At 38.3% G+C, this 14,737-nt stretch overlaps 2 protein-coding genes across 4 annotated transcripts in view; one reads left to right on the plus strand and one right to left on the minus strand.

The window, feature by feature from the left end:
* LOC132129177 (transmembrane protein 18-like) overlaps positions 1 to 14,737 on the minus strand; it is a 386,729-nt gene that overhangs the window by 25,831 nt on the left and 346,161 nt on the right. The window lies entirely within an intron of this gene.
* Positions 3,631 to 11,940, plus strand: LOC132129521 (tubulin alpha-1A chain). 3 transcript variants are annotated; one of them, XM_059541152.1, is made up of 4 exons: positions 3,631 to 3,761; positions 4,664 to 4,886; positions 4,976 to 5,124; positions 10,010 to 11,940. In XM_059541152.1, the coding sequence occupies exons 1-4, from the start codon at positions 3,759 to 3,761 to the stop codon at positions 10,982 to 10,984; spliced, it is 1,350 nt and encodes a 449-aa protein (XP_059397135.1). In that variant the 5' UTR covers positions 3,631 to 3,758; the 3' UTR covers positions 10,985 to 11,940. The 3 variants fall into 3 exon arrangements, with proteins under 3 accessions (XP_059397135.1, XP_059397133.1, XP_059397134.1); XM_059541150.1 differs by lacking the exon at positions 10,010 to 11,940 and adding an exon at positions 5,201 to 6,313; XM_059541151.1 differs by lacking the exons at positions 3,631 to 3,761; positions 4,664 to 4,886; positions 4,976 to 5,124 and adding exons at positions 8,081 to 8,230; positions 9,442 to 9,664; positions 9,754 to 9,902.

The raw sequence follows: 14,737 nt of genomic DNA on the forward strand, positions 1-14,737 counted from the left end.
GAGGTGTTGAATGAAACAATATCACAGCCATTTCCCAATACTGTAGGAAATACACTTACATTTCCTAAAAATGGCATCAATTTAACCTTTTAAATCTATCCAAAGTGTTATTGAACGTGTAATCAATGATGATATGAAATCATCATGAAGTTTTCTGTAGTTTACTACAGATATATTGTAAATGATATGATAAAACTGAGTCATCTACTATCTACTGTATTGCATAGCCTGTGACTGATCAAATCATATTAAAGATATAAGAATAGCTGAGGTCAAATTTGTGACTAATACTGAATAATTTTAAAAGCTTGCGACACAAGCACAATCTAAGAGCGATAGCACACTTTTAGGCTACCTTTTTTTTTTTACAGTACTGAGTTTGTGAACATTGCACTTTAAAGTATAAAACATCTGAATTTAGATACAGTCACACAATAGGTGCTATCAGAATGGCTTAGTGGTGCATGGTACCATGATCCCTCCCACTGTCCTGCTTGCAGTCTCCTCCCTCTGTGTCCTAGATTTTGTTGAAATGATGTCATTGTATTTGTCACGTGAACAACTTGACTCTTTTTTCCTGCTCTGTCAGTGTCAGTGAGCTGTTTGCATCTCTGTCTTGGTTTCTGCAAAACTGGAAGCCTGTTTGTGTGTGTATAAACATACCCATGACTGCACATCCCTAATTGTAGGGTCTGGACATCTGAGCATAACGATCGGTTTGAGCCTCCTACTCACTTCCCCAACTCAGCTATCTCTGGTATTTCAGGCAGTTTATTGTAGTCTTTCAGACTCTTGTTTCCTTAGCTTAAATGTTTGAATAAATATAACCCTTATCAGTACAACATAGCAAAAATCTCAAATCATTCAAGCTTAGCATTTCATCGGAAGTGTGCTATTGGCTGCAATACTGTTGGGAATTTTCACAGCTGTTGTATGAGAATAGAATGGGAGAGATGGGTCTGTGTGCAGTTGCCAGTAGTGAGCAAACTTTAAACATAAACCACACAACCTTTTTGGTATTATCCCGTTGACTGTGTGTACTTAATGTCAGTCTGTAACCCATATTAAATGAGTAATGGACTTTTTTTTTACGTCAGTTAAATGCTTTAACTGAATATAAGAAGCTTCTATTTTTATAAAGTATTTTATAATAACAGGTGTTGCTTCCATTTGTAAATCAACTGTTGTAATCTTGATATGAACATTTGTTTTCCTTTAGTCTTTCCAAGATGGTAGGAGGTTATTATTAATAATACAGCAACTTGAGCATCCTAGCTTACTGTATGTTCACTGATACAGTATTCTGTACACATAAACAAATGATACACTGATATAAATCAACTAACAATAATCTGTCTAATGCATTTATGTAAACTCTGTTTGATCAGATATCAAAATGTCTCCAGATAACATCTGGAAGTAGTGAAGGCAGAAGACAAGCTCTGAATCTAAATAAAAAAGATAGTCATAGTATGTCCTTCAGTATTTGCACATCACTTTGCATATCATTCTGTTGTTATATCTTGTTCTCTTCCTGCCATGTACCTGCAGGATAGCTGTAGCTGTAGTTTTAGGCCTGCACCATTTACAATATTGATTTTTGGTCCTTGTCTTGATGGGTAGTGCGCTGCAGTGTGCAGAATAAGATTATGCTGAAAAAGCAAGAGATGTAATCTGTTTTATATGAGCAGCTGATTGATCTGGCATTAGGACTTGTCTACAACAGTGCAAAATGAAAGGACTAAACATGGAAGGACATTACAAAAATTTATCAAATACAGGTATTTACATTATTAATGAACAATTTAAAAGAATACCAACAGAAGCAGGTATATACATTGTTTATTTAATTTACAGTGAATTCCTGTAAGGTATATGAAAGCATTATTATTCTAAACATGTCCGAGGAGCTTTATGAGACCTGTCTTCACTGCTGAACTGTTGTTAGCAACCAACCTATAAACAGTAAAATGAACCCTTATGCAAGAAAATGAGGAAAAGGAAGAGAAAGAGAGAGAAGAGGGAGGAAAGGACATTTAAGAATGAACTGGTTTTAACCATAGGCTAAAGTATTATAATTTTGCATTTATCAGTTGCAATATAATGTTTAAAATACAAGTATATATATATATGTATATATATATATATATATATATATATATATATATATATATATATATATATATATATATATATATATGTGTGTGTGTGTGTGTGTGTGTGTGTGTGTGTGTGTGTGTGTATAATGAGTGGCTCAAAAAATATATTTATTCAGTATATTCTGGAAAACAATGTTTTTGGACTCACATAAAATGTACTAGAGAATATGTACCTTTATCCTTATAATATTGCATTTTATTGTGTTCATACTATCAGAACTCTCAGTTTCAGTGCCTGTGATGAAGACAAATACTGAAAATCTGAAAAACTTGCATTTAAGATGCAATACATCTTTTTAAAAAATTAGTTATTCCTTAAATAGATAGATAGATAGATAGATAGATAGATAGATAGATAGATAGATAGATAGATAGATAGATAGATAGATAGATAGATAGATAGATAGATAGATAGATAGATAGATAGATAGATAGATAGATAGATAGATAGATAGATGGAAGAACTGGTGTTAAAAAGGTTGGGCCTTCTCCTCATTCCCTGCTGGGGAAGCTGCATCCTCCCCCCTGAGTGCTGCTATTCAGATTTGGGGTCATGTGATCTATGGCCGTTAATGTAGGCTTGTGTATTATCTCCAGGATACTAGTTGGTATCCAAGCAACTACGTTATTCATCTCCTAGCAACGGCTGGAGCCTGGGAGGAGGTGTGGGGGGTTGGGTGTCTTTTAGTGTCCTGGCATATATTTCCTGATTTCCTCAACGTCTATGCAGTCTAACCTCGTACATTTATGACTCAATATTTTAAATGTTCATGTTCATATAAATCCTTTACATTTTTATACAGTCTTAACATCTTATTCTGTCCACCTCAGACTCATCCCTGTAGCTCATTTGAAATTGGTTTACGTGCAACTTGGTTAAACTATCCAATAATCCCTCTCTTAGTTATCTTTCGGAGCACAAAGATAACAGTTTAAAGAATGGGAAAAGAATATGTGACAACTTACTCCAAAATTTACCACAGGCAAAAGGGGCAGAAGAAGAGAACAGATGGAGAATAGGCTGATCAAGATACACAACGATGCTGGTACATACTGTAAAGGTTCAGATGTTATACAATAAAATAATAATAATAATAAATCCTGATGCATGGTTATATTAATACAACCAATTTTGAGTCATTAAAAGGATGCAATAGGATGTTGAGGGGAGAACAACCAAATTTATATCAAATTAGAGTTTCACACTTTCTCCTTTCTAGTAGCTGACTAAAGCAGCATTCTAAAGATTTGATAGTTGATTTTGAACAAAATCTTTGTTTCCTGAAGTCTTGGAATAAAACGTTTTTCGGTATGATTCAGTGTTTCAGATCTATTGGGTGAGGTTCTGGGAGGTGTCTAAATAACCCTTATCTTCCTGACAACCAATAGAAATGAGTCTAGCCCTTCGAACTGGGCAGATTTCATCGCGTCTGACCAATCAAAGGTAAGAAACGTGGTCGCCTGGGCAACACTCATATATAAAGTGAGGTCAGTCCGTTATAACGTTATTCTTCTTACATCGATCCCTTAGTTGTCGAACTGTAAGAGCTCTCCGTTAAGAATCTTTTCTCACCCGGCCAAGCAATATTAACAGGAACAATGGTGAGCACGGTTTCATATAGCCTATTGATTGCTTATTTAAATAACCATTTTTATTCGACTAGCTTTTAAAGTATCTATATTTAACTAATATTTCGGGTATATAAAATATAGTTTTATAAAAAACATATTCATTTAAAGAAACGATTTAGTATACGTATTTAAAAAAATAAAAAAAACGCTTTGGTTTTGTAAATGATGTATTTGAATTTGTTCAATTATTATTTTAAAATTAATTTGTGCATTTAAAGTATATTTTATACAAATAATGTAGTCACGGTTGTGTTTATAACCTAAAAAAGAATATGGAAAAAGGTTTTGGGAATATGAAGCACGCTAGAACGAGACAACAAGAGAATGGAGCCGCATAAATAATCTGGGTGTAGCCGGCTCCATGCTGTCCGGAACAGTGTCATATTGAATCAGTGACGAAAGAAAGAAAGAAAGATGAGATGCAGCGCCTCCCAAAGGATATGGTCATTTATTTTTTTAAAATATTTTTAATCAAACGTCTTATTAAGAATATTTTAAAGAACGGTTTATTCGAGGGATGATATTCACGATTAAATGTATTTATTTGCAGAAGTCGTATCGCATTTCAGGGCTGTGGGTGAAGCTGTTAAATATTCATGGTGATGTAGACGGCATCACTTATGCAGCTGATGGACATCACATTACCAGTAAACCAGCAGTTGATTGTGTTATGTGATCGCTTCTAACGACATGATATCTCACTAGGATATCATTGCACAGAAACAGGATATACAGGCTGAATGAAGCATGAGAAGTTCAAATGTTAGGTGAAATACAGCTTGACAAGCTAAAGCTTTACATGTGACTGAAATTTACATGCTGCAGTGATGTTTGTTTGGTTCGACTTTTAACTTTTGCCTTTTTCTTCACAGCGTGAGTGCATCTCTGTCCATGTTGGTCAAGCTGGAGTCCAGATGGGCAATGCCTGCTGGGAACTCTATTGTCTTGAGCATGGCATCCAGCCAGATGGGCAGATGCCCAGCGACAAGACCATTGGAGGAGGTGATGACTCCTTCAACACCTTCTTCAGTGAGACAGGAGCCGGAAAGCACGTCCCCAGGGCTGTGTTTGTAGACCTGGAGCCCACTGTCATTGGTAAGAAAATGGGACTTGATTTAAGTTATGATAATTGTGTGTCAAAGTGCTCAGTTCTTTAAACATTTCTTCTTGACCTGTCTGTCCAGATGAGGTGCGCACTGGGACATACCGTCAGCTGTTCCACCCTGAGCAGCTCATCACAGGAAAGGAAGATGCTGCCAATAACTACGCCCGTGGTCACTACACTATTGGAAAAGAAATCATTGACCTGGTGCTGGACAGGATTCGCAAACTGGTATGTAGTTGCAAATGAACAAAACAAACAATATGATATATTATGTTGGGTTAATAACCATACTGTTTCTTTTCAGGCTGACCAGTGCACAGGCCTCCAGGGTTTCCTGGTGTTCCACAGCTTTGGTGGTGGAACCGGTTCTGGCTTCACCTCTCTGCTGATGGAGCGTCTGTCTGTCGACTATGGCAAGAAGTCTAAGCTGGAGTTCTCCATCTACCCTGCTCCTCAGGTCTCCACTGCTGTGGTAGAGCCTTACAACTCCATCCTGACCACCCACACCACCCTAGAGCACTCTGACTGCGCCTTCATGGTAGACAATGAGGCCATTTATGATATTTGCCGTAGAAACCTTGACATTGAGCGTCCTACTTACACCAACCTCAACAGGCTTATTGGCCAGATTGTGTCCTCCATCACAGCCTCACTCAGGTTTGATGGTGCCCTCAATGTCGATCTGACAGAGTTCCAGACCAACTTGGTGCCCTATCCTCGTATCCACTTCCCATTGGCTACCTATGCCCCAGTGATCTCCGCTGAGAAAGCTTACCATGAGCAGCTCTCTGTGGCTGAAATCACTAATGCTTGCTTTGAGCCAGCCAATCAGATGGTAAAATGTGACCCACGTCACGGCAAGTACATGGCTTGCTGTCTACTGTATCGTGGTGACGTGGTTCCCAAAGATGTGAACGCTGCAATCGCCACCATCAAGACCAAGCGCACCATCCAGTTTGTGGACTGGTGTCCCACTGGTTTCAAGGTTGGCATCAACTACCAGCCTCCCACTGTGGTTCCAGGTGGTGATCTGGCTAAAGTACAGAGGGCCGTGTGCATGCTGAGCAACACCACAGCCATTGCTGAGGCCTGGGCTCGTCTCGACCATAAGTTCGATCTGATGTATGCCAAGCGTGCCTTTGTGCACTGGTATGTGGGTGAGGGTATGGAGGAGGGCGAGTTCTCAGAGGCCAGAGAGGACATGGCTGCCCTGGAGAAAGATTATGAAGAGGTCGGTGTCGATTCTGTTGAGGGTGAGGGAGAAGAGGAGGGCGAGGAGTATTAAATGACAGAATGAAGTGCAACATGCAAGTACAATGAAATGGAAAAAATGTCAAGAAGTGGAGAATAACAACCAATGAAAATAATATTGTTGCAATTATTTGGACATCTGAAATAAACCTCCTTTTCAAAGTAATTAAGTTGTCTTAAATTATTGTGTATACTTATGTAGGTTATAGCAGATATAACCAATAATAGTGTTATAATTATCCACAATAGAACAGGTGACAAATAATTATGAAAGTTTTTTAATCTGTCAACATAACACTTTACTCCATGATAATACTGAGGAAAATGTATACATACATACATTCGTTAGATAGAAAACATTCCTGATGTATGTCATGAATGAGACAGAAATTACCATACAATTAAAAAGCTATTTCTCCTAACTTGGATTCTATCCAGAGAGTAACAGGAACACAAAATTTAGAGAACCATTAACCTTAACAAACAATAACGCAACATTCATTGCATCAGCAAATGAAAACATTTTCATGAAAGTCCTTTATGACTGTTCTGACTATTTTCATTTTTTATGATCCAGTTTAAAAAAAAATATTTTCCTTGCAGCAACATTTCCATAAGATCATTTCAGTCTGTGTAGGTATGTGAGGCAGTGCAGATATCCAATCCACACAATCCAGAGTTGTGTGGTTTTCTGACAAATATATAATCAGCATAAAATGATAAGCTTTGGATGTACTTTACTTATGAAAACAGATCTGAATCTGGATTACCAAGGAAGTTTCCTCATGCCAAGACTCTGATTAATGATATGAACTCTGCCTTTGTTTTTTGTTTTCTGTAAAAGGCAGGTAATTATGTGAGCAAAGACTAAACAATATGCTCATTGTCAAAGATTTGATTAACTGGTAGGGTAACGCAAGATACATTTAAATATAACAACAGCTATTTATCCCCATAATTATGTACAGTTCTACACACCCTATTTTATAAAAAAATATCAAAAGATAAAAATGTTTAATTTTCTTTAATTAAATTAAATGTTACATTTTCATATGACTAACATCCATCATTACTCAAGTTCAACGTGCCTCGTACACAGTGTTGCCAGATTGGAAATGGCCAAGTATCGTACCAGAAGTTCAAAATTATCGTATTTGGAAGAAAATTATCGTACACGAGTCAAAAGAGTTATTTATCTATTCTAAACCAACAACATTTCGACACGACCTGCAAATTACCACAATAGATAAGGCGTATTGTTGGACGGAAGCAGTGAGACAAAATACTATCCTATTATTTTCAGTGACTGTCTCGGGCGTGGCGCATATTAAAACATATTTAAATGATTTTAACACTTGCTTTGTCGCATCCAGTTAAGAAGGAATTTAGCTGTTTCTGCGTGGTGCAGTTAACTCCACATCTGAGCCGCTGTCATCGGAATCCTGCGTGTTGCCAGATGTTGAAGGGGTTCTTTCTGTCATGGACCGCAACTAGTGCTCGTTGGCTTTAAAGCAGGGCACCCTCCAGCATTCTTAACACACTCTGAGGTGCACACGAATGCATTTAGAGTGTCTGTAATGAGCCGATTTCGTGTATGAGTAAAGAAGCCCTATGACTGCAACTACCACCATTTAAATTTTCATAAAATTCTGAAATCATCGTACATTACGGGATTTTTTTCATTATTGATCGTACATCGTACAGAGGTGAAAATTATCGTACAAATGCGATAATTATCGTACGTCTGGCAACACTGCTCGTACATCATTATGACCATACACTCACTGTAGGACACAGACGTTATTGTTCAAAGGTTAGAATCAGCCAATAGGGTGTCACCGATTCTCAGACGAGCCAATGGGGATGTGACAGGAAGCGAAACTTCTCCTCGCATGCGCTCCGCCTTGGTGACGACTGACCGAAAAGTATAAATATTCCCACCCACCTTACAGGCTATTCATTCTTCTCACCAGACTCATAAAAGTCGACCTGTGAGAGCGCTGATAAAAGCAAACCTACGATCTCCACCTTCTCATATTTATATATATTTCTTTTTACAAAAAAAAAATCAAGTTTGAAAATGGTGAGTATAAAACTTGTGTAACTTCTAGACATGTCATTATCGTTAAATATGGGTGTTTTACAACGTCTGTGATAACGGTGTTTTGACACAGCATTTAAAATTATGGATCATTATTTTAATATTTAAATGTGCTTTGGTTCTGTATGTTTAAGCATTTAGCCTACGAAGTTATTTTCTTTGTCTCCTTTGTAGGTATTAGAACTCGAGAAATAAACGTTTGATTTTAAATGTTTTTTTTTCTTTCTTTCTTTTCCTAAACGTTAATACGTTTTTGGGCTATGTTTTACATTTTAAATATATATTAAAAAAGTTACGTTATCTTTTAAAGTAATGTAAAATTTTCGAGATTTGGCGCACAGTACACAGAAATAAAAAACGTGCCGTTTACTTCCTTGATCGAAAACTACAGATAAAACACGGTTCTCATCAAGATTGTGAGGATAGGGATATACTGACGTGTATAGTAACATATCTCCCTTTGTTCTGATGTCTATTCAAAGTGACTTCTCTAAAGCAGTGTGCTGGAGTAGAGTTACCGGCACAGGAAATGAGTCAGGATGACCACGTGCTTTCCGTTAAATTTGATGAACTCCGGTCCTCTTGTGTCAAGAGGTTTAAAGCTTAATAAGTTATTCATGATTAAGCTTAAGTGGTAAAGTTGTTCATGAGCATGACCAGCCTAAAACAAAGAAGTGTTTCACCCGATTCCAAGTTCAAGTTGTATAGTGATATACTAGGCTTGGATACTCCCACGTATTAAAATTAATGTCATCACTTGTTTTTTTTTTTTTTTTTTTTTTTTTTAGATTTATGCAATTTGTGTTAAAAAAAATTATTATTATTTTTTTTTTAGTAATTCTTTTATACTACAAAAGTTGATATAATTAAGAAATGCAGGCTCACTGTAACGAAACAGAAAAAAACACCCCCACCTTTAAAAAAAAAAAAAAAAAAGGAATCAAAGGTGGATCTGTTTTCGTCAGCTGTTTGTGTGGTCAGGGATTTGTCTGACCATAGCAGTTCCTGATCTGCAGTGTAGGCATTTTCTATTAGTGCTTGTGTAATGCATCAGTTTCCATTCACATATGTTAACATGCTGATTAAAGTGAACATGCACAACTGAATGGCTAAATTATTATTTGCAATGTTGACTTCAGGTATGTGTAATGTCTACAAATCTTTATATAAATCTCTTTCGTCTCTCTTCACAGCGTGAGTGCATCTCTGTCCATGTTGGTCAAGCTGGAGTCCAGATGGGCAATGCCTGCTGGGAACTCTATTGTCTTGAGCATGGCATCCAGCCGGATGGGCAGATGCCCAGCGACAAGACCATTGGAGGAGGTGATGACTCCTTCAACACCTTCTTCAGTGAGACAGGAGCCGGAAAGCATGTCCCCAGGGCTGTGTTTATAGACCTGGAGCCCACTGTCATTGGTAAGAAAATGGGACTTGATTTAAGTTATGATAATTGTGTGTCAAAGTGCTCGGTTCTTTAAATATTTCTTCTTGACCTGTCTGTCCAGATGAGGTGCGCACTGGGACATACCGTCAGCTGTTCCACCCTGAGCAGCTCATCACAGGAAAGGAAGATGCTGCCAATAACTACGCCCGTGGTCACTACACTATTGGCAAGGAGCTCATTGATATTGTTTTGGACAGAATTCGCAAACTGGTAAGTTATTAAGTTACAACACCTTTGAAGTTAAATGGTGTTAAATTTCGTTTAATTAAAAGGTTAAAATACTTGATTGCCTTATTAACATGAATCATGTCTTTCAGGCTGACCAGTGCACAGGCCTCCAGGGTTTCCTGGTGTTCCACAGCTTTGGTGGTGGAACCGGTTCTGGCTTCACCTCTCTGCTGATGGAGCGTCTGTCTGTCGACTATGGCAAGAAGTCTAAGCTGGAGTTCTCCATCTACCCTGCTCCTCAGGTCTCCACTGCTGTGGTAGAGCCTTACAACTCCATCCTGACCACCCACACCACCCTAGAGCACTCTGACTGCGCCTTCATGGTAGACAATGAGGCCATTTATGATATTTGCCGTAGGAACCTTGACATTGAGCGACCTACTTACACCAACCTCAACCGGCTTATTGGCCAGATTGTGTCCTCCATCACAGCCTCTCTCAGGTTTGATGGTGCCCTCAATGTCGATCTGACAGAGTTCCAGACCAACTTGGTGCCCTATCCTCGTATCCACTTCCCATTGGCTACCTATGCCCCAGTGATCTCCGCTGAGAAAGCTTACCATGAGCAGCTCTCTGTGGCTGAAATCACTAATGCTTGCTTTGAGCCAGCCAATCAGTTGGTGAAATGCGACCCACGTCACGGCAAGTACATGGCTTGCTGTCTGCTGTATCGTGGTGACGTGGTGCCCAAAGATGTGAACGCTGCAATCGCCACCATCAAGACCAAGCGCACCATCCAGTTTGTGGACTGGTGTCCCACTGGTTTCAAGGTTGGCATCAACTACCAGCCTCCCACTGTGGTTCCAGGTGGTGATCTGGCTAAAGTGCAGAGGGCCGTGTGCATGCTGAGCAACACCACAGCCATTGCTGAGGCCTGGGCTCGTCTCGACCATAAGTTTGATCTGATGTACGCCAAGCGTGCCTTTGTGCACTGGTATGTGGGTGAGGGTATGGAGGAGGGCGAGTTCTCAGAGGCCAGAGAGGACATGGCTGCCCTGGAGAAAGATTACGAGGAGGTTGGGGCTGATAGTGTGGATGGAGAAGATGAGGGTGAAGAATATTAGAAAAGCTTTTCACTTCCACTGCCCGTTTGATTTCCTGTCGATTGTCATTTTCTTGTTTCTTTTCCTCATTTTCCAGTTGTCAACTGGCTAAAAGGTCAATCTTGAATTAAATAAAAAAAATTAATATTTACATGTTCTTCATTTCTTGACTAATGACCCTGTACTTCAACCACCTTTTAGTAATGCTTTTTAAAAACTTTTATGTAATATTTGTTTTTATTGTCTAGTAATTGCTTTGTTGCTTTGATTTGATTAGAGCTAAATTTAAGACCAAGTGAGCTTAATTTCTTTTAATACTTAGTTCTTGCAGTGTTGAACATATCTTCTTTATCAAAACATAACTTGCTTAACCTGTAAATCAACTAAAATCCTCAATGTTTAAGTTTTGGTCTGGAATATTCTTTCTGATTTCCTTGGACTCATGCAATTTTGAGTGTAATGTTATCTGTCTGCTTTGTGTTGAATGCAGAGGGCAGTATTGCTTTACAAATGGTTTTAGTCTCAGTGGTGCTCACTTTGGCTGATGTGGAATAGTGCAGCAGGTTGAGTAAGTGTCAATTGACCAGTAATTCTTGAAGGCTTTTTATTGACCATGCTTGACTGTTCAAGTGTTGACGACTTGCCACTTTATCTGAGTGAAATATACTTCCCATGTTTCAGAGTAAAAGGTGTTAGAAGAGGCCTGTGTACCACCCTAATCCAAATTGGGCGTGGTATTCAAACCATGTCAGGGGAGAATATGTCAAGCTGGTGGACAGATGGAGTTTAAATATATGTTCTTTGTTCCCCTTTGTTTGCCTCTCCTTAGACAAAAGAAGATACAGCATTGACAGACATTTAGTGGTTATGGGCTGTAAATGTAGAATACACTGCAGATAATGGAGAATGTAATGCAACAGCATGCATGTTCTAATGCTAACATTCAAAAGTAAAGAGAATGACAGTTGTACAGTCAACATGTTGGTGCATTTTCTTTTATTGTAATGACTCCATTCATGATTGTGACTGCTGAAACAAACTTAACAGTCAGGTGAAGAGGGAAATTTGCAGGAAAACCTCAGTTAATGCAATGTATCAACCATGCTGAATACCATGTTTTTATTAGCTAAATTTAAAGTTAATGTTGCAAAGTGGTGAAAATCGCACTCGTAGGGGTCCTATTATGCTTTTTCACTTTTTGAAATTTAGTCAGTGTGGAGTTTGTATGTTTGGGCATTAGAAAAGATCTACAAAGTTACAAATCTCAAAGTCCATTCCAAAAGGAGATATTTCGTTATATATTGTGTGTGTGTATATGTGTATGTATATATGTATGTGTGTGTGTGTGTATATATTAGTGGTGGGCATAGATACATTTTTTTTATCTAGATTAATCTCACTGTGATCTTTAAAATTAATCTAGATTAAAATGGCTCATTCAAATTCTGCCGGAGGCATTCAGAATGTGTGTTACCCAAATAGAATTGACAAACAGTAAGTCTTTGAAAAGGGGTTTATCAAGCTAGGTGGTGCATTAGAAAAGGGGCTCTCATTAAAAAATAGCACTGGATAATCTTCAATGTAAAAATGAAATATACAATCAAACCTAAATTTATTCAGACACCTTCAACATTTCTCACATTATTACAGTTTTGCTATATCAAAAATTATATCTGGTGTCTGAATAATTTTTGGTTTGACTGTTAAAACTACAAAGTAATTCAGTCAAGAGCAGTGAGTGATTTTTTTTATTTTTATTTTCTTGGATTAACATTACAGCAGCCAGTAGCTAAATTAGGTGCGGTCACTTTAAGAGACGATGAACGCATCCAATATTATACACATCCCATTTTTTTCCTCAACTGTTTACTTTCACTTAAGTAATAACTGACAGTTTTTTTCGAGCATAATTTCCAAGGTGGATATTTTGACATATTTTGTATGTATTTGTCGGCACAAGAGCAAAAATAAGCAAATTCGATGTTCAAGTGTTTTGAGACACCTTTCTCTGCGTGAGCCCTGAACACCAGAACACCGCGAGTTCTGAATTGGGCTCTTTCACATCTTTTTGTTTGTTCAAACTGCGATTTGTATTTGTTCGTTCAGGTGCAGGAGGGACTTCGAGTAGAACTTCACAGAACAGAGCTCAGTTCTGTGTCACTGTCCGGGATATGCGGCTCTCTCTCTCTTGCGCACCGAACTCAGCGAGCGAGTAACCAGCTACTCTGTTCAGCTTTTCCGCGTCTTGTGTTTGGATGCTTTAATGTTTAAATCGACAAGCGGTAAGGCGTAAAAACATGTGAAAAAGATAAGCTTTCGTGACGATGCAGCAGTGGCCCGTCAACTGTCCTGAGCATCTTTTTAGGCTGGCCTCAGCCAGTCAGTTATATAAAATATCAAGGTGAAAGTCATCAGCTTGCTTAGTATAGACCCAGCTCCCAACCCAACTTTGAGAATAGATTAACGGCGATTTTTTTTTTATCGCCCGATAAGAGCAGCACGTTAACACCGATAAACGGCCCACCACTAATATATATCCTTTTTGAAGAACTACAACGAACTGCTCGTTTAAACTACAGCGTTGTTTTCCGGGTTTTGTGATGTCACTAAGCAGCCCATTAGAATATAATTAAAATTATTCCCTCCTACGAAAATTCCAATGGTTTGGGGGTGGGTAGGAGCGAGGTCGTGGTTATATCCATTGGTTGAGTGCATCTGACAAGACTGCGAAGTAGTGCTTCATGTTTTGTAATACATAATTCATAAATAACTAATAAGCAATGCATATTTACTGTACATTTTGAAATTTTTTTTTTTTTTTTGAGGGGAGCGGGTGCCCGAAGCATGAATCCTTATTTAGAAAGGCACAGAAAACAAATAACGTTTACTAATGGTTGCCTGTTACATTAAAGTAAATCAAATTTAATTTACCACATAAATGGAGTAAGTAGGGGAGATGACTGAGGACGATGGCAAATGATTTGGAGATTCTGAGCACCACTGACAAAACATCTAATCTAGTAAAATGTGTGGTAAGTACTGTTACTCCATAAACAGTATGTGCGATCCCGAATATCGAAAGTGAAACTAAAACTAAATCATGAACTTAAAGTCGGCATGAAATGGCAGTTGATATTGCCTTTTTTTCCTTGTTGTGACGTATATCCGAGTGAAACGGCTTCCGAAATGGAAATAAATGTAGGGCGGGGATTGAGTTCGTCCTTCGGTAATTGATTGGATCATTGGAAGATGGACGTTGCTAGAAAAAATGGATACAGATTTGAATGCCTCATAAACTGACGCGAATTTGCCATTATTCTTCCTTCTTCAAAGTGCAAGATTTCAAGCCAGCAGGCACGCAGACTGGGTTGTTTGGAAATAGAGGACTTGAGGAGGAGCGCAATCAAAAATGCATCTAACAACCATACTGCCAAATGCTAATTGCTGCAGACACCGATAGCCACGCCCTCGCGCCATCGCATGTTATCCGGAAGAAAAGATGAGTCATTTTGAGGGAGGGGAGGTTTAAATTCTTGATAAAAAATTATGAGTGCACATGAATTAAAAAAAAATAATGAAGTGCACAGCTAAGTTATATATAATAAAGAATACAGTATTCCATTAAAAAAATAAGTCTTGTAAATTTTGATTTCATGCCGACTTTTTTCAATGGTTTTTTCAAGCAGTTTGAATGCCAGACAAAATACCGGCTCCACAATGGCCGCAATTTATATAGGCCTACAGTATTACCCAATCATATAACTCTGGGAGAAA

The sequence above is a fragment of the Carassius carassius genome, chromosome 46 (genome assembly GCF_963082965.1).
Source record: "Carassius carassius chromosome 46, fCarCar2.1, whole genome shotgun sequence".
In the NCBI taxonomy this organism is placed as follows: Eukaryota; Metazoa; Chordata; class Actinopteri; order Cypriniformes; family Cyprinidae; genus Carassius; species Carassius carassius.